Source organism: Psammomys obesus, unplaced genomic scaffold (genome assembly GCF_907164565.1).
Source record: "Psammomys obesus unplaced genomic scaffold, mPsaObe1.curated_primary_1811, whole genome shotgun sequence".
Classification (NCBI taxonomy): Eukaryota; Metazoa; Chordata; class Mammalia; order Rodentia; family Muridae; genus Psammomys; species Psammomys obesus.
In genome coordinates, this window is record NW_026585504.1 from 66,326,393 (window position 1) to 66,349,658 (window position 23,266).

General features: G+C 47.5%; 1 protein-coding gene across 1 annotated transcript; it reads right to left on the reverse strand.

Moving 5' to 3' along the window:
* Nucleotides 1–456: 456 nt before the first annotated feature.
* On the reverse strand, nt 457–21,717 carry Map3k19 (mitogen-activated protein kinase kinase kinase 19). Its single transcript, XM_055604755.1, has 11 exons — nt 21,575–21,717; nt 20,863–20,978; nt 18,616–18,728; nt 18,168–18,258; nt 16,699–16,771; nt 14,684–14,934; nt 13,294–13,337; nt 7,029–9,452; nt 5,855–6,004; nt 2,811–3,508; nt 457–946 (listed from the first exon to the last, which is right to left on the reverse strand). Exons 1-11 carry the CDS (start codon nt 21,670–21,672, stop codon nt 880–882), a joined length of 4,125 nt encoding a protein of 1,374 aa, XP_055460730.1. The 5' UTR covers nt 21,673–21,717; the 3' UTR covers nt 457–879.
* Nucleotides 21,718–23,266: the final 1,549 nt, after the last annotated feature.

A 23,266-nucleotide genomic window follows, 5' to 3' on the forward strand; every position in this document is an offset into this window, starting at 1 on the left:
GGCTGAGAAGATGGTTAAAGTCCCTGCTGCAAAGCTTGAGGATCTAAAGTCAGTCCCAACACCTGTGCTGAAAACCACCGTGGAGGAGCTGGAGGGCAAAGGAACTGGGCATGGTTCCTTACATCCACATCAGGTGGCTCTCAGCTGCCCGGAGCTCTCAGCTGCCCAGTTTCAGGGCATCTGACATCTTCTGGCCTCTACAGACACCTGCAGTCACACAGTGTACATACATGCACTCAGGCACACATAAATCTCCACTAGGGAGGTGGAGACAGGAGGAACCCTGGGGCTTGCTGGCCAGCCGGCCTAGCCAAAGAGTCCAATGAGAAACTGTCTAAAAAAGTAAAGTGGACAGCAACAGAGGAAAACACCAGATGTCAAACTCTGATTTACACCTGTGTGCACACATAAGCACACACACAAAGAAATAAGCAACCAGGCAAAACGTGTGTGCGATTTATTTTAAACTGCTACAATAACTAAGCTGGGTGCGGTGATGCACACCTTCAATCCCAGCACTCTGAGGTAGAGGCAGGCAGATCTCTGTGAGTTCGAGGCTAGCCCGGTCTACAGAGTGAGTTCCAGTCCACCCAGAGCTACATAGTGAGACTCCGACTCAAAACAATTAATAAAAGTCTATAAATCAGTCTTGGTCAGTTAAAACTGTAAACACTGGAACGGGGGCTTTTGGTGTTTTTAATATTATTATGAAATTCTTCTTCTCATGCACATAGGTAGTCATGCCTGAAATTTAAGGTCAGTAAGTAACTAAAGCTTTCCAGGAATGCTGCAGGATCTGGTTAAATCGAGCTAGGTTGAAATTACGGTAGGAAAACAAGTCCCTTAACCATCATTCCCTACAGCAAAGCAGAGGTGGGCTCACTGGCTTCTCTTCAGGAATGAGTGTGTCAGGAGCTGGAGCGCAGAAGGTCTCTCATGCTGGTCCCTAGAGGGAGAAACCAGATTAGAAACAGCACTGGCCCGTGACCACTACCAAGACCTGCCTGACTCGGCTGCGGGTTGTGAAGATGGAGACACGGGCTGAAGAGACAGTTCAGCTCCATAATTAAAATCGCCTGTTGCTCTTGCAGAGGGCTATACTTCAGTCCTGGTACCCGTGTTGGGTGGCTCACAGCTGTCTGTGGCTCCAACACTGGGAGATCGGATGCCCTCCTCCAGTCTCCTCAGGCTTCCGTGCACGTGGCATAGACACGCAACGAATGAATGAATTAACTAATTAAAGATGGTGGCACAACCGCTGATAGTCAGGTGGACTGTCTTGAGCCCCAACGGCAGTTTTTAGTTATAACATCAAGCAAGTGACCCAAGCTTGGCTCACTGGTGCGGTGAGGGTCAACAGCACCTATAGACTGGGGAGGACCTGGAACTGTGCAAGATTGGCAGTGCGCCCCTGCAAGCCAGGATTTAGGCGACGCAAGAATATCAGAAACTGAAGGGTATCCTTGGCTAATCATGGAATTGGAGAGCTGGAGACCCTCATGGGCTACATAAGATCTTATCTCAATTACTTTTAATTTTTAAAAAAGCCCTAATTTATTGGAAGGATTAAAAAATATCTTTCTTTTAGGGGTGGGGTGGGGTTGGTTTGGTTTGGTTTTGGTTTTTCAAGACTGGGTTTCTTTGTGTGGCCCTGGCTGGCTGGGAACTCACTCTGAAGACCAGGCTGGCCTAGAACTCAAAGAGATCCACCTGCCTCTGCCTCCTGAGTGCTGGGATTAAAGGCATGCGCCACCATTGCCCAGCTAGTATCTAGTTTTAAAAAATAAAACAACAACTTGTGTTAGCTTTTTAGATTAAAAACAAGGCCCTACCGTTTGTTTTTTATCTTGGTCATTTTGAGACAGGAATTTTTTCAGGTAGCCCAGGTTAGCATGCAATTCACTGTGTAGCGCTGGCTGACTTTGTATCTATAATCCCCCGGCCTCAGCCTCCTGAGTGCTGAGATTACAGGCATATTCTACCACATTTATCTAGTTAGGCCCCACCTTTCCAGCATTATTCAGTCTGTTTAGAATATAATTACATATGGTTAAAATTTCATACCTTCTGGGGTACCAAGCATTAAGTGTTTTTGTTAGCATTAAGCACACTTTTAAAATTTGAGCCAGCAGGAAGATGCTCAACGCTAAAGGCACTTGCTAAGCTGAGTCCAATCCCCAGAACTCACACGCTGGAAGGAGAAAACCAGCTCTCGTAAGCTGTCCTTTGACCTCCAGCCATGTGCTGTCCTGTATGTGCATGCCCCCCAACACAAATACATGTAATAAGACTTTCCAAGAATTCAGACTTTAAACTGGCAGTGGTGGCGCATGTCTTTAATCCCAGCACTCGGGAGGCAGAGGCAGGCCAGTCTGTGAGTTTGAGGCCAGCCTGGTCTACAGAGATAGTTTCTAGGACAGCCAAGGCTATGCAGAAAAACCCTGTCTGAAAAACAAAAACAAAGAATGCAAAACAACAACAAAACCCAACAAAAACAAAAGAATTCAGAGCTTAAAAGACTGTTATAAGTGGGTATTTATATTGTTTGGATGTATCTGTTTGTTGAGACAGGATTCCATGTATCCCATGCTGGCCTTGAACTCCTGATCCTTCTACCTCCACCTTCTGAGTGCTGAGGCTACAGCCGTCTAACACGCCCTGTTTAGGCAGTGATGGAGACTGAACCAGGGCTTTGAGCATCCTGAACAAACACTCCAGCCCCTGACACAGAACTCTGAATGGGCCATACAGTATTAAAGGAATAGCTGCTTCTGCTCTCTAGGCATCTCCTCTTTCTTTGACTTTCTTACCTGGTCAGGCACAAGCGCACAAAGTCCGCAGCAGCTTCTGAGAATCGGTCAGGTAGAGGAGGCATTAGGCCTCTGTGGGCTCCAATGTAAAACATGGCTGCCATCCTATCCATGGAAGCCAGAGGAGGCTTTCCTGTGGCCATCTCAAACACGGTGCAGCCAATGCTCCATATATCTGATTTCCTTCCATAGCCAGATTCATTGATGACCTCAGGAGCCATCCAGTATGGAGTCCCACGCATGGACGTCAGCATGTCACTGTGAGTACCGTTTAAGCCTGCCCAGGCCAAACGCTTGGCACAGCCAAAGTCAATCAGCTTTATTATTCCAGTTGGCATGAGCATGATGTTGTTCCCTTTGATATCCCGGTGCACCACACAGTTCTCGTGGAGATAAGCGATGCCCTGCAGAATCTGCCTTGTGTATTTACAGAACACCGTCTCGGGCAGTGGCCCGAAGCGGTTTAGAATGCTAGAGATGGAGCCCCCGGGGACAAACTCCATGAAGATGCTCAGGGTGTTCTCCTCCAGGCACGTCCCCAGATAAGCCACGATGTTTACATGCTTCAGCGCCCTCAGCAGATCCACTTCCTCCTGCAGTTTCCGGTATTCTTTCTCAGTAGCCAATTTATCAGAAGTATCCAGGGCCACCTGCTTCACAGCTACTAGCTGCCCTAGGCTAGTAAGCCCACAATATACCTAAACAAGCCAATACATACTATTAAACTTAGGCTAGAAATGGCATGTTCAAAGCACCTTTTCTTCACTTCCTGAACACTTTTTTCCTCTAAGTCGATCCATCCGCAACTGAATGACACACAATAAAGCAAACCCTTGCATTCAAGGGAGCCACGGTGGCGATGAGCAAGCCTGATGAGTAGATGACATGTTGAATTTCAGTCACATTAGATCGACACGGACTGGCTTCATCATTCCCCGGCCACCACGTGTTTTTAGATGAATTGTGGTATTTGTTTTAAAGCTGGACATCTTGGCACGTGCCTTTCTCTGAGCACACGGGAGGCAGAAGTAGGCGATCTCGTTCAGATCGAGCACACCTGGTCTGCACGGTCCCAGGTGAGCAGGGCTGTAGGGCTGAGATGACAGCTGCCCGCTACAGCCCTAGTCTCCACAAGGGCACTAAGGGTCGCACTCAGGTCCTCCAGCCTATGCAAGTACTTCCTGAACTGAGCCATCCTGCCCGCCCCCTTTTATGAGCTTTTATTATTTTCTCTTATCTATAAAACTGACGCAACACTTGCCTCATATTTCTCTGATACCGATCTGGGAAAACCCCTCACCAAAAGAACGCAACGGGGCCAAGTCAGATCTAAAGCGCTCCAGAAAGAGGAGGCAGGGGCTGCCAATCACCCGTGGTGTGCTCTGGAGTTTGTGTTTTGTCTTACCTTCTTGTGACTTCTTCAAGCGTCCTTAACTAGAGACTCCTTAAGTCTTAAAGGCTCCGGTCTGTCTCAAGGCTGGTCTTTTTGGAACAGTGTTGCTCTGTGTGTAACCCTTATCCTGGAACTAGCTCTGTAGACCAGGCTGGTCTAGAACTCAGAGATCCTCCTGCTTCTGCCTCCTGAGTGTGGGGATTAAAAGCCTGCACCACCACTGCCCAGGCAAGGTCAGTCTTTTCTTCACCTGTCTACTCAAATACTTTTTGGACCCTCAAAACTTTAGGGGGTCATTTATGCAATTCACAAGACACAAAGAACAGTATTTGAGTTTGCCACTCCCCCCACCCTACCGCCGTGTAGTAAGCGTCCACGTTTCCAGTGCGATGCTGAGCCCCTGGAGGGGAAGATTTCCTTCCCGACGGGCTCATGATGATGGTTAGTATGGACTGTCAACTTGACAGAATCTAGAAGGCACGCATCTGGGCATGTCTGTGAGAGAATTTCCAAATTAACTGAGGTAAATGTGGCTGGAGCCGTTGCATGAGCTGGGGTCCTGGGCTGAGTGAAAGCAGGGAAAGTGAGCTGAGCATAGCCTCCATCTCCCTGCTTCTTGGCTGTGGCTGCCCTACACTCCTGCTGCTGTAAGGTCCTAAGCCCTCAAACTGTGAGCCAGAATAAGCCATTGTTTCTGTAAGTGCTTTGTCAGGTGTGTTATGGAAGCGATCAGAAAAGTAGCTAGAGCAGAGCATGAGCCTGGAGTGATGAGAGGGAGGAAGTACTGTAAGACCTGGGGTCTCACAGCTCAGGAGTTCAAGATCTCGCCCTTCCCAGAAACTCCCCCAGACCAAGACTCGTTGCAAAAGCAAGAGGTTTATTAACCGTTGCGCAATGGGGTCACCCCTGCTGGTCAGCAAAGAGTGGCACCGGGAGACAAAGGCCTTTAGGTTTTTAAAAGAAAAATTGCGGGAGATTTGAAGTTGCAGTTCTGGCAATTTAGGATTGGATGAGGAAGCTATAAAGTAAGATAATTGGTTAGTCTTAGGTGCTCAAGCTTGGCCAGTCCTGCCAAGTGTGGATGCAGCTGCAATTGAAGGTGGGGGTGCTTAGCTCATCCTTGAAGATTAGGGGCTGCGGACTTTTGGCTGGAGGTCAAAAGCTACTCAGAAGAAGTCTGGGTTCGTTGCTAAGAAATGCTATCTCAAAGACAGGAGTTTTTCTTCTTGCTGAGTGAAGGTCATTGCTTGCTTGCCTTTTTTTCTATCTGTCCTCATAGATAGGGTCACATTTTTCCATTCTCTGGAAAGGTACTAAGAGGCTTTATCTTAACCTGAACCTAAAACTCAAAACTATAGGCTTTAGAAGACATACAGGTTACAAAGTTAGTCTACCCCTTTCAGTACAATGGGTCACTGCCTGAGAGCAGGAAGCCAGGGGACCCTGGGAGACAGAGACCCTGAGGAAGTGGTTAAGTCTCTAACACTACGTGCGCAACATCAAATCGTCCCCCGCAAACGCACAAATCAAGAAACAAGCTTGGCTTTTCCTGTGCCTTCCAGCTGACAACGTTCTAAGTACAGGCAGTAGGGAAGAAAGGGCTCAGGACAGGTTGAGGATTCTAGCATCGCGGGGTTCAAGGCTGACTTACTGTGCCATAGGCTCCTCTCCCAAGGATTTCACCCTTGGTCCAGAATATAGCCTCTTCGTGTTTTAAACTCCTGTCAGAAAGTGCCTTTTTTTCGTTTGAGGTAAGCCAATTTTCTTCCTTGTCATATATCCTCAATCCATTAATATACCTCTGGGGAAATGAGGAAAAAAATCATCATTAAACTCTGATTTGTTGTGGAGATAGAGAACACAAGGGATCTGCCTCCTCTTCCTCCTCCCTCTCTACTTCCTCCTCCTTTTTTGCAACAAGGTATCAGGTAGCCCAGGCTGGCCTCTAACTTACTATGAAACCAAGGATGACATAAAACTTCTGACCCTACTGCCTTTATGCCCCAAGTACTGATTATAATGTGCCACCACACCTGCATGCAGCCTGGAACACCTGCATGCAGCCCGGAACACCTGCAAGCATGCAGCCCGGAACACCTGCAAACATGCATCCCAGAACACCTGCATGCAGCCCGGAACACCTGCAAGCATGCAGCCCAGAACACCTGCAAACATGCAGCCCGGAACACCTGCATGCATGCAGCCCGGAACACCTGCATGCAGCCTGGAACACCTGCAAACATGCAGCCCAGAACACCTGCATGCAGCCCGGAACACCTGCATGCATGCAGCCCGGAACACCTGCAAGCATGCAGCCCGGAACACCTGCAAACATGCAGCCCGGAACACCTGCATGCATGCAGCCCGGAACACCTGCATGCATGCAGCCCGGAACACCTGCATGCATTCAGCCCGGAACACCTGCAAGCATGCAGCCCGGAACACCTGCATGCAGCCTGGAACACCGCAGCCCGGAACACCTGCAAACATGCAGCCCGGAACACCTCAGCCCGGAACACCTGCAAACATGCAGCCCGGAACACCTGCATGCATGCAGCCCAGAACACCTGCATGCAGCCCAGAACACCAATCCTGATGATCTAAGTAAGATCCCAGGAGCTGAAATGGTGGAAGGAGAGAGGATACCCAAAATGTGTCCTCTGACCTCTACCCATGTGGCATGTCACATGTGACTCTCTCTCCCTCCCTCCCTCTCTCTCTCTCTCTCACTCTATCTCCATGAAATTAAAAATAAGGGTTTGTAACCCAGATTGTCTCTAAGGTCCCTCCCATCCCAATGCACCTCTGGTTCTAATCAGACCAACCTGTACTTTGGCATTTGTTGTCTGTCTGTCCAATTCTTCGGTGGTATTACCTCTCCTACTGAAGACAAGATTCAGGTTTTCGGCATCTGCCTCATTTGTCATTATTTGGCAAGAGCTGCTGTCTTTCTCATCAAGGGCTAATAGTTCTTCAACTAGACAACCTAGTAACTCATCTGTCAATTCTTCATTCTTTCCTGGGTCTAGGGTTTCTTGAGAAAGCTTTCCAAATGTTTGATATGTGACGGAGTTCTTTTCTAAGCTGTCCTGATCCAAAGAACGTGCCCAGTCTTGTTCTGTAGGGGAAGGTGCACATTCTGGATTCTCCTGGAAAGAGAAATTTGAAAAGCTCAGGGGTGTTTTCCACTCCTCTGAGAGGCTGTCGAACTCCATGAACATTTGGTCAGCATTTATTTTGTCGAGAGGCTCTCCATCCTCCTTTTCTGGTGACATGCGCCTGCCTGCGCTCTTGTCGCTGAACACAGCCCAGCTGTCTTCTGAGGAGACGAGCAGGGTCTGCCGGGGCAGCCCTTTAGGCTCCGTCAGGTCTCCAAGGCTCTGGGTAAGCCCGTCCTTGTTAAGGATGCCTGCTTCGTCAGCACACTCCCCTGTGAAGATTTCCTCAACAACGGAGAGATCTGAGACAGGAGGGGGCTCTTTCTGTTCAGGGGAGTGCTCGGGGATCGGGGTCAAGTTTGTGAGTCGGACTTCATCTTTGGGAGACAGACAGTCATTTCCTGAAGCTCTCATCTGCCAGTCTGGTTCTGAAACACCATCCTCTCTGTGACTACCCATCACCTTGCAACCCCTTTCTTTAGACATTAAACCCCTGTGCTTCTGCCTGAGACCAAGGAAAGGCTTTGGGGGTTTGACGGGTGGTCGCTTCTGAAGAAGTCTCACTCTGCCACTGCTGCTTCTGTCACTTTGGGAAGACTGACACTTATTAACAGCACCTCGGGCCGATGCAGCTGTGCGCGCCTCGCGGTTATATCTGTGTTCCCGCCGTTCAGCCTCCCGAATGTGACTATAAACAGGAGTCCCAAACATCTCGTAGATGCCTGGTCCATTGGAAGCCGAATTGATTTCCTTAAACATGTCACTATACTTCAAATCCAGGAAATGCAGTCTTGGGTCTGTTGTTTCAGCTGAGAGGGGAGCACCTGGCTTTTTGATGCCCGAGTTTTTACCGATTCGAGGAAATGCTTGCTTTTTAGGTTTCTGGGTCTGATAGGTTGACTTCTTTTTCTCTGTCACAGGTGCTCTCCTTTGAAACTTGGGAGACAGATGTGGTCGGGGGTCCACAAGTTCCAAAGCAGGGAAAACTTGAGATTTTATGCTGTTTTTATGCATGCTGGGTTTAATGGAAGCTTGGGTGGAGACTGTGAGATGAGGAGGAGGCCTGTTTCTGGCCTTGGTCTTTGCATCCAACTTGGTGCTATGAGTATTTGTGTGGAGTTGATCGTGTTGTTGTTGAGCAAGTATGTTGAGACTATTGCTGCTCTGAACTGGGTGCTTTCTCTTTTGGAGGTTTGGCTTGGCTCTGGTTGGTGCCTTGGCTGTCCCTTCTCCAGGGAATGTGATATGGATAAACGGCACCACCCCATTCATTCCTGGTTTGGTTGTTTCCTCCACTGATATTTTTCTGTTTCGTTCTGTGTCTCTGTGACTGTGAGCTTCCAGGAGCTCTTCAGCGGAGCCACCTGAGTTCATGCTGGGCGTGTTCTTAAGAATACTGGCCTTCTCCAACACCCTGCATGGCTCCACTGCTCCAGCTTTGTATACAGCATTGCTTCTGGAATCAGGAACTTTCTCATTTGGGGTCTCTTCCTCCTCAACCGGGGCGATTTCTGAACTCGAGGCTTCCTGGAGCTTGCTGAGAATGGGGTGCTCAACCTCTGAGTCTTGCTCAAACGCTCTGGCTGTTGAACCCTCTTTTTTTCTTGATGGAAGATATTGGGAGTTCTCGCCCCCTTTCCTCATTTCACTATCATGGTGCTCACTATCCCTTTCTCTCTCTGTGTAAATATTGTCTTCCTTGACACTCTCATAGGAAACCAAGGATGGCCCTTCTTCAAAGCAAGAGGTTTCAGTTTTGTCCCGTCCCTCCATTTCCTGGGATGGCCAACTCTCTGCCACTCCCCCCTGTCTTCTGGGATGGTTTGCCTTCCGGAAAGAGCACATGTTTCTAGACCAAATGGCACTGTCAGAAAGCCTGTGGGTCTGTTCTGCTGGTCCTTCCCCTGAGACTTCTAGACGGGTCTTTGATGAACTAAACTCAGCTGATTGGCTAAGAGGCTCCAGGAGCTTATGGGCAGAGAGAGAGGGGCCCGAGACTTTTCTCTCCCTATGTCCTGGGAACTTGTGATTTTTTTCCATATCGAGGACACAAGATCTCATGGGCAAGACTGAGAGTGGAGGCAGAGGGAGCTACAAGAGAGAGAAAACAATGAATGCAGGGAATATCTAAGCACCATAATTCACTGTTTTTCCATTTGTTTTTCTTTCTTTTCTTTTTTTTTTTTTTTTTTTTTTTTTTTTTTGTTTGGTTGGTTTGGTTTTTTAAGACAGGATTTCTCTGTGTAGCCTTGGCTGGCCTGGAAATCGCTCTGTAGACCAGGCATCTGGTCCACCTGCTGCAGAGATCCACCTGCCTCTGCCTGCAGAGCGCTTCTGGGGATTGTGGTGATGTGAATAGAAATGGATCCCAATAGACTCGCATTTGAATGCTTGCCCCACAGGGAATGGCACTATTAGGAGGTGTGGCCTGTGTGTCACTGGGGGGCGGGCTCTGAGGTCTTATATGCTCAAGTTATGCCCAGTGTTGCTCACAGTCCTCTTCTGCTGCCTGAAGATCAAGCACTTTCTCCAGAACCATGTCTGTCTGTGTGCCTCCACATTTCCTGCCATGATAACAGACTAAACCTCCGTGAGCCAGCCAACCAAATCTTTCCCTTTGTGAGAGCTGCAGGGTCATAGCGTCTCTTTACAGCAATAAAAACCCTAACTAAGACAGAGCTCAAACCCAGGGCCTGTGCATACTGGGAAAGTGCTCTACCACTCAGCCACTTCAGTATGTCAACGGGCCTGAAAGATCACAATTTTTAAAACCCAAATAGGGGATTGGAGATGAAGCTCAGTTAGTGCAGTGCTTGTCTGGTATGCACAAGGCCCTGCTTTGATCTCCAGCATCAGGGAAGCTGGGTACCATGTATACACCTGTAACCCCAATGCTGAGGGGGGTGGAGGCAGGAGAAGTGTAAGTCATAGACTGGGCAAGAGATCTTGCCAATAAATAAATGCATACATACATACATACACATATACACACATACATACATATAGAAATAAGATAAAAACATAAATCAGTACCAGCAAGATGGCTCAGTAGGAAAAGGCATCTGCCACCAAGCCAAAGTTTGGTCCCCAGGACCCACATGGTAGAAAGAGAGAGCTGACTTCCCCAAATTCCCTCTGATTTCTACATGCACATAGTCTCTTTCTCTCACGAAATCAGTATGTTAAATAAATCTCAAAACTTGGTATAATATATCTTTAGCATACATGAAGCTTTAGGTTGGATTTTCCAGCACCAAAAATGGGGCAGGGCAGAGAAACAACAGGGATTAACTAAAATCCCATTCATGCTTTTTCAGAACCAAGGTTAAGCAACTTTTAAAAGACGTGATTAGGTGTTGTGGCAGTGGCTCAGAAATTAGGAGTGCGGATTAGGCTTGCAGAGGACCTAAGTTTGGCTCCCACCATGCATGCTGGGTGGCTCACAGCTGCCTGTAAACCCAGCTCCAGGGAGCCGGATGCCGCTGGCCTTCTTAGCATTGGCATGCACACAGCATACATACCCGGACATTCACATGTACAAATAATTTAACGAATAAGTCTTTCTTAAAGGTAAAATTGGCTGAGATGCTCAGTGGTTGCAGCGCCCACAGAGCGGCTCCCAGTCTGGAATTGTCATCCCAAGGACCTGACATCCTCTTCTGGCTTCCACGGCCACAAGCATGCTCATGGCACACATGTGCATTCAGACAAACACCCATGCTCATCACATGCTTAAGAAATAAAAAACCTAAAATTTATATATGTCAAAACTCATGGTTATATATAGTATTTCTTTCATTCTTTCTTTTGGTTTGGTTTTTCTTTTCTTTGGTTTTTTGAGAGAAGGTTTCTCTGTGCAGCCTGAGCTGTCCTGGAACTCACTCTGTAGACCAGGCTGGCCTTGAACTCAGAGCTCCACCTGCTTCTTCATTCCAAGCGATGGGATTAAAGTGTGGGCCATCATGTTAAGATGAGAAATATTTTCTCTCTCCTTTTTAGTTTCCATAGGATCGATCAAGATGTTTAAGCCCCTCTTGAGAACAATTTGAACATGTTGTCATACTTTAATTGTCCTTCCGGCACTGAGGAGCTCAGCTGGGGATGGACTTGGGAACTTAGCAGCCCTAAGGACTTGGAGCGCTCACTTGCTACTGTGTGCCTGGAATGCAGAAGGGCCTGGGTTCAGTCCCAGCCACCCACAAACATGTGGTAGCGCACACCATGTCCCCAGGACTCTGGAGGTGGAGCCCAAAGGACCAGGAGCTCAAGGTCATCCTCAGCTACAGAGCCAGCTTGAGGCCAGTCTGAGCTGCATGACAATCTCAAAGCAAACAAGCAGAAAGCAAGAAAAACCTTAATCGCTTTTTAAAAAGATTTCTTTAATGTATGTGGAGCCGGTTGGTTGTTGGATTGCCTGGCACTGGAGCTACAGATGGTTGTGGGCTACCATATGTATACTAAAGAGCGAACCCAGGTCCTCAGGGTAACAAGGCTTAGGCACTAAGCCATCACTCCAGACTCCTCAACAATTTTTCATTCTCCTTTGTCCTCCAACTGTTTCAAACTCAGCAAGTTTTAATTATTACTAACCTCTAGGGGGCAGCGTAATGCAAAGTATGGCATCAACTTTGCGTCCGTTAAATTATAAAGTCCTTAAGTGGCTGGCCTTTTTTTTTCTCCTTGTGGCCTTTTTCTCTTGTATACAAACTCTGCACCTAATTATATAAGATTATTCATAGACATGATTTATGCATAATGACAGAGCTATAATTTGACTTTGCAGTTGCCTGCCAGTGCAAGTAGGAAGGAAAAAAAATACAGATACTAGAAACTCAGGTGTTAAGGGATACATATATCCCTCAGTTTTATTACCTGAATTTTTTTCACATTTCTCAAAAGTGGGAAATGAGGAATGAGGAGGTGGCTCAGTCCGTAAAGGGCTTGCCTTGCAAGTGCAAACACCCAAGTTCGGCCTCCAACCCGCACATTTAAGCGCCAGGCGTGGTGCAGCAAGTTTGGAAGCCCAGCATTGGGGAAGTGAAACTAGCAGATCCCGGAGTCTGCTGGACGATTAGCCCAGGGCGACTGGCCAGTGAAAGACTCAAAAAGCAAGGTGGACGATGCCTGGGAAACAAGTGCACAGCTGTCACTCGTGTGCTGCACAGGTGTGGACAGGTGTCACCCACGTGCTGCACAGGTGAGCACAGTGTTTCTATGTCTCTAGGACACTGAAGGCCAAGAGCACTGAGAAAACTGAAAAATGGCGAGCATCTTTGCAGAAGCTTTGCGTTTAAAGTACAGAACAGGAAAATTCTCTGCCGTGGGGGTAGGAGTTGAACAGCAAAGAATTACCTGGGATTTGAACAAATATAAGAAATGAGTACTGTGATGACCCACGCCGTTAGTCCCAGCACTCAGGAGGCAGAGGCAGGCAGATCCCGGTCTATGTGAGTTAAAGGCCAGCCAGGGCTGCAGAGCGAGGCCCTGTCCTCAAAACTTAAATATATACATAAACAAAGAAACAGACAAAGAAAAAGAGGTACATGGAGAAAAACTAAACAAAAACTAAGAATGCTGTTCATCTCACTACCCTGGGGCCAGGAGACTGCCCACAGAAGCAACTCACAGGGCAAGGAGTGATTTTTCCCATGAATAATTGGCTTCTCCATAAAAAGTCATGTTATTTATCTTTCTCCACAATATTATTGCTGAGGGTTTGATTCTGGGTAATTTGCAGGAAATTGTTGGTGGTGCTTTGTTTTGTTTTGCTTTTGTTTTCTGTGAGGCAAGATTTCCCTGTGTAGCCATGGTTGTTCTGGAACTCACTCTGCAGACCATGCTGGCCTTGAACCCACAGAGCTCTTCCTGAGGCATATGCCACCACTGCCTTGGTTGTTTCTAATTAAGTCAAGAATGCTGGAACTCATCTTACCTCAGTTCTTCGGCTACTGAATCCCATGTCAGAGGTAGGAAACTCTATAAGGGGAAAAAAAACAAAACCAAACAAGAATTGGTGTTCTTAGAAGTAGGATGAAGAGTTTGTGGAAGGAGCAATATTCATGCAAAGATACGAGGGAAGTGTTTCAAAGTTTGTTTGTTGTTTTTCTGTACAGTAATACATAGTGGTACGGAGTGATTTCAGAAAACCTCAGGCCGAAGCCACGAGAAGGGGTTGTTGTGGGTTTCTTTATTCGCTGATTTGTCTTTGAGACCTGGTCTCAGGTAAACTGCCCTTGAACTCCCTAGGTGGCTAAGGATGGCCTTGAACTTCCAATCTCCCTGCCTCCACCTTTTGAGTGTTGGGACCCAGCTCAGTACTGGGAACCAAAGCCAGAGCTTCATGAGTGCTGGGCGAACACTCTGGCAATGGGCCACCTCCTACACTAGCTTTTCTTTTCTTGTCCATGAAGTACTCTTCCCTTAGACACACTTAGAATGCATTCCCTCTTTTTCAGTCATTTGTTCAGGTTTCTGCCATTATCATTCTCATTATTATTAGTGCATGTGTGTGTGTGCGTGTGTGTGTGCACAGGTGAAGGCATCTTTGCTCCATGATGTGTTTGGAATAATCAGAAGACACACACAAACATTTAGGCATCATTGTCCTTGTTTTTTGAAATAAGGCTTTTTACTATCCTGGAACTTGTCAAGTTGGTTAGGATCCTCCTGAGTCAGCCGCCCCTGGGCTGCCATTACAAGCACATGTCACCATATCATATATATATATGATACATACATATATATGTATATATATGTATATATATATGTGTATATATATATATATATATATACATATATGTATATATATATACATGGATTCTGGGTTCTGGGGAATTGAACTCAGATCCTTGTGCTTGCAAGCCCTTTACTGACAGTCATCTCTCCAGCCTCACTGTGGAGTTAAATGCTCAACTTAGTATGTTTCCTCTTGTTTGTGGTTTCTAGGCTTTTATAGAGATATATAACATCACACATGAGAACGCAGCGTGAACAGTGAAGTTGTTTAGGGAACAATGGGAGCTAGGAGGAAGGAGAAACGCCGAGAAGAGGGAGTCCAGGGTCTCAGGAGGCGGAGTGTGCTTGCCATACAATACACAGCGGAATGGAAACTTTAAGTGTAAATACATAACCAGCTGGGCTCGGTGGCACAGGCCTGTAATCCCAGCACTCAGGGAGGCAGAGGCAGGTGGGTTTCCATGGGTTCAAGGTCAGCCTGGTCTACAAAGTGAGTCCAGAACAGCCAAAACTACACACAGAGAAATCCAGCCTCGAAAACAACAACACAAAACAAAAATAAATATGTAAACAAATGCTTGACTCACCATCAGATTTTCTTTGCGGCACTTTGAGAACATGAGGGGCCTCCTCCCTGACTGCGGTGCCTGGGTCTAAGCAAGGTCCGGGTGATGAGAGAACCATGTGCCCACCACAGAGCTCCTCAGAGTTTTCTGCTGTCTTCAGAAGTGGAGGCCATGTGGCCAGCGTCTTTACTGTGAGGTCCGCCATCTCTGCTTCATTTGGTGGAGAGACAGGATGCACTTGTGCCCCCTCCTGATGCACTGAAGTCACCTGACTGAAAGGGCAGAGGTGGAAAACTCATTTGTTGGTATAGTTCAGATCTCAGATGGTCCCTCTGAGTTAAAAGTTTGGTCCCTAACGTGTATAATGGTATTGGAGAAGGTGAGTCAAGCATCTGTTTGAGACAGGATCTTGTATAATACATCAACATTGAACTTCTAGGCCTCCTGCCTCCACCTTCCAAGTGTTGGGATTACAGGCATGCACCACCATATCTGGTTTATGCAGAGCTGGGGGATCAAGCTCAGGGCTCTGGGTGAGGGGGGAAAGCACTCTGCCAACTGAGCTGCATCCCTGCTCCATTGTGTGACTCTGAGAGAGACAGAGTCTTGCTATTGTCCAGTTATCTTCCCAGAAAAACAGCCAGCGTTTCCATTAGATTGGCTGTGCCTGCTTGTGGAAGACTATCACTAGCCTGTTTACTAGGAGGGTCATGGAGCCTCAGCTGAGATTCCAGCTACGCAGTTCTATCCTCACCGCATGAGAGCTCAGGAGATGTGTAAAGAACATAAGGGCTGGGGAAGGTGAGCTGACAAGGACTCCATCTGCCTGACTATGGGAGGCCAGCAGGCAAGCCAGCGTCTATACCAGTTGACTTTCCGTGTGGCTTCTTTGGGATATCGTGCTCTTGTGAGCTCCTCCCCCACACTCTGTAAGTAAACTCCATAAACTCTGGTAGAGTTGTATTGTCGTGAGAGCCTTAAAAGGAGGGGGAGGCACTGTTTACATCTTCCCAGGAAGAAAATTTTCCAACAGTGCTGGCTGGCCTGGAACTCGGTATGTAAACAGGCTGACCTCAGGCTTGTAGCTATCTTCCTACCTCTGACTCCTGAATCCCAGTACCTGAAGGAAGGATCCTCCTGGGTATGACAGTGCACGCCTGTAATTCTGGAACTCTGGGGGGGCAGAGGCAGGCATATCTCTGTGAGTTCGAGGCCAGCCTCTTCTACAAAGTGTGTCCAGGATAGCCAAGGCTACACAGAGAAACCCTGTCTGGAAAACAAAAACAAAACTCCTTCCAATCTATTGCAGAGTGATACTTTTGACAATTATAATGAAAACTAGTACAGAATGCAAGAATAAAAAATAAAAACATGCAGGAAATAGGATTCACTTTTTCATCATTCGATGAAAGGATGTAAGATTGTGTTATCAAATTACAACTTTTCAGTGCTCATCCTCATGTTCTGTACTAACATTTCCTTGTACTGGTCTCAGGGCTACAGAACCACATTTCGGATAGCATTTTTCTGGAGTATTGTAGGTATGCTATAGCCCTAGATTCAAACCAGACCTACAGCCTGTTTCTACTGTGTGTGTGTGTGTGTCACGCCTTTGGTGAAGGTGTATTTGCCTATGTGCATTGATGTGGAGGCCAGCTGAGGGCACTGGGTGTCCTGCTCTGACCTTCTTTGTTTTGTTCTTGGAGACACGGTCTTTCACTACACCTGAAGCTAGGCTGGCAGCCAACAAGTCCCCACAGCCTTCTTTTCTCCCCTTTCCCACAGTGCGGAGGTTACAGGCACGCACACCATGCCAACCATTTCCCATAGATGTGAGGGATTTGAACTCTGGCCCTCATGCCTGCACAGCCCGCGTTCTTGCCAGCTGAGCTCCACCACTGCCGCCGACAACATGTGGCTCATGCACCTGAAGTGTCCATATGTCGGCCGGCCCTCTCCTCATAGGATTTGTTGCCACACAACTGTCATATTTTCTACCTAAATTACAGTTCAGTACCTGGGAGCACATTCCTTACTTGATTCCTTTCAAATCTTCTTGGCTTGCTTCGTTCGGAGGATCTGTCGGAAACGTCACAATAATCTCAACACCTGTAGAAAGTCAGGGCAGGAAGAAAGCAAGCAAGGAGCCTCCAGTGGATGAGGAGAACACTTGAGCCTACTTAGACAAGCGTATCTTTTTGTTTGTTTGTTAAGTTTTTCGACACAGAGTTTCTCTGTGTAGCCTTGGCTGTCCTGGACTTGCTTTGTAGACCAGGCTGGCCTCAAACTCACAGAGAAATGCCTGCCTCTGCCTCCCTGAGTGCTGGTACGACAGCCGTGCACCACCGCTGGGCAACAAGTCTATTCTTAATGCTTATAGAAAAAATGTTACCTAGCAGATAGGGCTTAGCCATTTTCTCACCATTTACATGCTATATTAAGTACGGCCCCCACAGCCCACGCAGCTAGGGATAGCTGGGAATGTGGCCCAACGTGAAATTACATAGTCGTTAAAATATCATGAATGTGTGTGTATGTGTAAGTGGAATGCACTGTTCTTGAGTGTGAACTTTGGGGATGAAAATGTCATGTCACAATATCACAGGGTTGGTCTTATGGCAATTTCCAGAGTCAGGGGACAATGGCTTGTTGGGAAGGAGTGTGGCACCATGCCGATGAGCTTAGTGCTCAGGACCCACAGGGCAGAAGCGATGGACTGACTGGCAGGTTGTCCTTTGACTTTCACGTACGGGCTGAGGTGTGTGTGTCCATGCACACACATACATGCACAAAAAAAAATAAGCAAAATATAACCTAAAATGTAAAGAATCTTTCCTATGGAAGGGAGAGTCTTTGACAGATCAGTGTCCTGTTTGGAGACAAGAAGTCCCTGTGCTAGTGGAAATGATGGCACCTGCCTTTCAGAGCCTCTCTCTCTCTGGATGTGTGTGTTCATACATGAACACACACATGAAACTAGACTGTCGTTCCTCAGGCACTGTCCATCTTGATTTTTTTCAAAAATTTATTTATTTGTATTTTATGTACATTGGTGTTTTGCCTGCATGTATGAGGGTGTTGGATTCCCTGGACAGGAGTTATAGACAGTTGTGAGCTGCCATGTGGGTGCTGGGAATTGAACCTGGGTCCTCTGGAAGAGCAGACAGTGCTCTTGACCCCAGCCGTCTCTCCAGCCACCCTCACCCTGATTATTTTCGTGTGTCTTTTGTTTTTTGAAGGGAAAAGGTCTGTCACTGGCCTGAACCTCACAGGCAGGCTAGCGCACACCACTAACCCAGCACTTTTGATATGGGCTCTGAAGATCAAACTCAGGGCCTTATGTTGGTAAATCAGGCACTTTCCCCGTGAGCTGTTCCTCCAGTCCCAGCCATTGTTTTCTTCTGTCTGCTGTTTTCAGAGTTGTACCCCAGACGTCTGAAATTCTGAGAGAACCCCAAACCGTCAGCGCTATCTTTAGGGACAGGCCGTGAACCGGAAGTGGTACCTTCTGTCCTCCGAGGCCAGTCTTCACTCCTCGGAGCTCCTCCTTCCCCAGGTAACTCGGATGGGCTAAAATCATCTTCAAGGTCAAAGTCCTGTGAGAGCACAGAACAAGAGCTCAGAGGGCTCTAGGGAGACGCTCAGGACAAGCCTAGCTGCAAGCGCGCGCACCTGAATCCAGTGCCCACGAGCCGCGTTAAAAAGCACCGTGTTGTGGCACACATTTGTAGCACCAATGTACCAAATGTGGAGACGTGGATCAGAGCACTCCCGCACCTGTGCGCCACAAGAGGGCACTAGATCATATTACAGATGGTTGTGAGCCACCATGTGGGGGCAGGAATTGAACTCAGGACCTCTGGAAGAGCAGCCCATGGTCTTAACCTCTGAGCCATCTCTCCAGCCCCTTAACTATTTCTCTTTAGCCCATTTTATTATGTGGATCCTCTTACCTCACTGCTGCTGATGCTCTGCAGGATGATGCTTTCAGTTTTGGAAACCGTCAAGTCCATTGGGCTAGAGATTGTCTCATGGCAAATATCAAGCAGTGACTCAGTGTGTCTTTCTGTCAAAAAGAAACAACATTGCTCTTTGGTAAGATTCAGCAGTCACAGCAGGGCATGGTGGTGCATACCTGTGATCCCAGCATTCAGGAGACAGAGGGAGGCAGATCTCTGTGAGTTCAAGGCCAGCCTGGTCTACCAAATGAGTCCAGGACAGCCAAGGCCACACAGAGAAACCCTGTCTCAAAAACAAACAAAAATATTCAGCAGTCTCAAGGGAAGATCTGTCTCTAGGTTTTAAAAATCAGCTCCATGTTGGTAATAATTGTCATAGGAAAAAAAAAATGTGAGCTAGGCTGGGGAGATGGCTCAGGAGACAAGGCAAGCATGAAGACCACAGTTTGGAACCCCAGAGTCCACATAAAAGCCAGGCAGCTGTGGTGACTGCTTGTGATTTAAGCACCAAGGAGGCAAAACCAGGGGATGAGCAGGGCAGGTCTAGCTAGTAGGACCAGCGTGCTCCGGGCTTAGTGACTGAACCTGGCTCAGTAAATAAAATGGAATGTAATGTGGAGGAAGATAGCCGATGTTAACCTCTGGCACACACACACACACACACACACACACACACACACACACTGCATACCTACTTCACACACATGCATGCAAAAAAAAAAGTTACCAAGAGCCACATTTTGGCTCAACATAATTATAGCAACTCATTCTTAATGACCTTATTCTCACAGCCACACCCTCCGTGAGGTGCCGGAACACGGAGAACTTTTTACTCTCAGCCATCAACAGGTGTCTCAGGATTGTGGAGCCCTTGTCTTCCAGGTGCTACATAAAGAGGAGAGATGCTTGCCCTTCCCTTTTCATTAAACACAAACCCTTGAGTGGACTTCTGTTGGGGAGTGAATGTGTGAAAATCTCCCAAATAGGTTTTCCTAGAATGCTGAAGATTGTGCTGGCTGATAACTGGCTTTGTTTTCCCTCTGTTGAATTGCCCTGGAAGAGTCTCATGGGTTCAGGATGATCTCCCCATGATATAACAGAAAGACAATCGAAGTGGAAAGTGATGTGGGCATTCAGTCACTTAAATACTTTGAAGGAGGCCTTAGGAGATAACTCAGTTGACAAAGTGCTTTCCTGCAAACATAAGGAGCTGAGTTCCGCTCGAAAACCCCAAATTAAAAGAGGGGCTGGAGAGCTGGCCCAGCAGTTAAGAGCACTGATCACTCTTCTAGAGGATGGGGTTTGACTCCCAGCACCCACACGGAAGCTAACAGCTGTCTGTAACTTCGGTTCCAGGAGGCCTGGTGCCCTCTTTTTGCCTCTGTTGGTTCTAGGCACACATATGGTAAGCAGGCATTCAGGCAAAACACCCATACACTTAAAATTAAAGCAAATAGATCTCAGAATAGGAAAAGGAGTCAGCCATATGGTGATGTGAATTTGTAGTTCCTGTGCTAGCAAGGTGGAGACAGGTGGATTGCTGGGACTAACTAGCCAGTCAGGCTAGCTGAGTAAGCAAATTCTAGGGGAAAAGTGAGAGATCCTAGTTTCCAAAGGCAAGGTTTGGGGCTGGAGAGGTGGCTGGCTGGTTACGAGCATTGGCTGCTATTGCAGAGGACCAGCTTTGTTTTCTAGCGTCTACAGCAGCTCACAATCTCTTGTGACTTCAGGGGCTCTGATGCCCTCTTCTGGCCCCCAGGAGCAGTGCAGGTATGCAGTGTGCACACAGCAAGCAAACACACACTCATACACACAAATTAATAAATTAATTACTTAAAACAAAACCAAAAAAGCAAGATGTATAGTATTGTGGGAAAATGTCAGAGACTGACCTCTGGCCTACATACAGAAACACAGATGCAGACACACACACACACTACCTGAGGATGGTGCACGATTTCTTTGCATTTTGCGAGCATGTAGTCCCGTGCTGTAGAGAACCACCGCTCAATAGAGCGTCACTGATGTGACGTATGTCAGTGAAATGGAGCGCAATGGCACGCGTGGGAGGCAGAGGCAGGCAGAGCTCTGTGAGTTCAGGGCCAGCCCACATACTGAGCGCCAGACTAGCCAGGGATACACAGGTGAGAAACAAGTGGAGCTACTCAACAAATGTACAACAGAAAGACTTCAAACAGGACTTTCACACTGGGGAACGTGTGCCCAGAAAGAAATATTGACCTGGTTTGGGCATCGAACTCATCAGGATGTCCAGTAACTGCTGCTTCCTCTGGCTCTGAATTCGTGACGCGTACTGTATTGCTGACTTTCCACGGAAGTCACAGAGCTTGGGGTCTCTGGGAAGAAAGCAGAAGCACTAAAGGTTATTAGGCCAGAGCTGTTAAGACAGAAGAGCACTGACATCAAATAAACAGAAAGCTCAAGTTTGCTATATAATAATTATTTCAAAACACACCAGACAGAGAGTGACCAATTCTCAAAACTTTAAGCAAGAGGGCTAATGATGTACCCTAATTGGTTGAATGCTGTCTAGTATGCACAAAGCCTATGTCCCATCCCTAATGCCAAGTGAGGCCGGTATGGCAGCTCAGATCTCCAGGCTGGCCTCAAACTCATCTACGTAGCTGAGAATGACCTTGAACTTCTGATCCTGCCTTCATTTCTCACATGCTGAAGCAGCAGATACAAACAACATATGTGGCTGATATGCTGGAGACTGAACACGTCCCTACCTACCAACTGAGCTACAGTCCCAGCAATTATTTAAACCAATAAAAAGCCAGATAGCTTACGAGTAGTGTTCAATTTAAATGACGGTCCATTCCTCAAAACTACAATGAAGGGCCTTTTATAACGATAAAAAATCAATCATCTAGTAACATCAGCAAAAGAGTCGCTGCCTTCCAGCTGGTGACTGGCCACCCCTACTCACGCGTGGTGCCTGAGGAGCTCGGCTAGAACTTCCGCAGGTCTGTAGACTGCTGACACATCCAGACTCTCAAACAGGTCCACATCTCTCACAGCCAGCATCAGAGGGGTCAGGCCATGCAGGTTGGGGAAGTTTATATCCAGGAACTCTTCACATGCCTTTAACAACAAGAGTTTCGGTTTCTGCTGTGTTTTTACATATGGCTACTTAAACCAATCTGCATTTTCATTACTTGGCCAATTTCTCATTTTACCTTTTTTTTTTTCTCCTGGAGTGGGGATTTTTCACTGAGCTATATCTCAGTCTTAATGTCAATATCTTCTTTTCCCCCAGTATGGAGGTGTTTTACTTATATTTTACTTGGAATGTCAGGGTTTTCCCTCCTGTGTGTTTTTGTCTTGCTACTTCATGGTCCGTGCTGCCAGCTGAGACTGTCAGTACAAGGAGACAGACGGCTGGGATGGGAGCAGATTAGCCTGCTGTTTTCTGGGGCCTTGAGCTTCGCATCTGGAGCCTTCACATCTGTTCACCTGCCTGTGAGGTTCACTGTGGCTTTCCCAGTTCTCTGATCACTGGTGAGTTCAGTTTTGCCAGTGTGGCCATGCTTTACCATCACAGTCAGGAATGGGAGGATGACTTGAGCAGCACCTGCTAAAGCCCTGGACTGTGCCTCTCCTAAGCTTTGTTGATGTTATTGAGAGCTTTGGCAGGACATTCATGGTCGCTCTGAAGGTGACAGAGAATGTTCACAGAGAGGTCCTTTTGCTTTGCTTTGTTTGTTTTAAACAAGGTCTCAAATAGGTCCAAACTGACCTTGAACTCTCTATGTAGTTAAGGATGACCTTGAACTTTTGATCCTCCTGCCTCCAACTCTGGGATTACACCACATACCTGGTTTACGCAGTGCTGGAGATTGGGCCCTGGGCACCATTCATGATAGGCATGCTGGAGCCACAGCTCCAGCTCCTCAGTATGGTGTTTCTCAGTGCCTGTGCCAAGGAGCTGGGCGAGCAAAGGCCGCAAGCCTGAAAGAGGCAGCCCTGCACTGCAGTGTTGGTCCCCAGAGCTGGCTGCCTAACAAGCGTGTAGGAGGTTCCAGAGATGCTCTGTTAAATGGTTGACGAAGAGCATCACCTTGACAGGGCTGCAGACACAGCCCAGTCAGTACAGTGCTTGCTGAAGAAGTATGAGCTCTTGCGCACAATAACCTAACTCCGCATAAAAAAGCTGGGGCGGGGGCAGTGTGCCCTCGTGGGGCCAGGGTTAGGGCAGCTGTGACAGCTGGATCCCTGGGCCCCCGCAATCAGCCAGACTAGCCTACTTGCTGAGCTCTGGCCAAGTGAGAGACTGTCTTGAATGAGAGAGAGAGGAGGGAGAGAGAGAGGAGCTATTGAGGAAACCTCCTTATGTTACCCCTGGCCTTACCCACATGTGCCAATATGTGCACATGAAGATATGCAGATACAAACACACAGAGAAAAAAATAACCCGATGAAATAAAGGATGAAAAGGTAAAGGATGCACAGCTTAGCATTTGCACTTGGTATATAACCACAATAAAACAATAATTTGTTTAGCCACGCGCAGTGGTGCACGCCTGCAATCCCAGCACTCGGACAGGCAGTAGCAGGATCGCTGTGAGTTTGAGGCCAGCCTGGCCTATAAAGGAAGTCCAGGACAGCCAGGGCTACACAG

What these genes read in the sequence shown, in the direction of transcription:
- Map3k19 (XM_055604755.1), bottom strand. Translation starts at nt 21,672, where the DNA reads ATGCTGGCTGTGAGAGATGTGGACCTGTTTGAGAGTCTGGATGTGTCA. An exon ending in GAGCTCCTCAGGCACCACGC is followed by an intron (nt 20,979 to 21,574) that starts GTGAGTAGGGGT and finishes CTTTCTTCCCAG; the next exon opens with AGACCCCAAGCTCTGTGACT. An exon ending in GGAGAGGAGCCTATGGCACA is followed by an intron (nt 3,509 to 5,854) that starts GTAAGTCAGCCT and finishes TGGCTTGTTTAG; the next exon opens with GTATATTGTGGGCTTACTAG.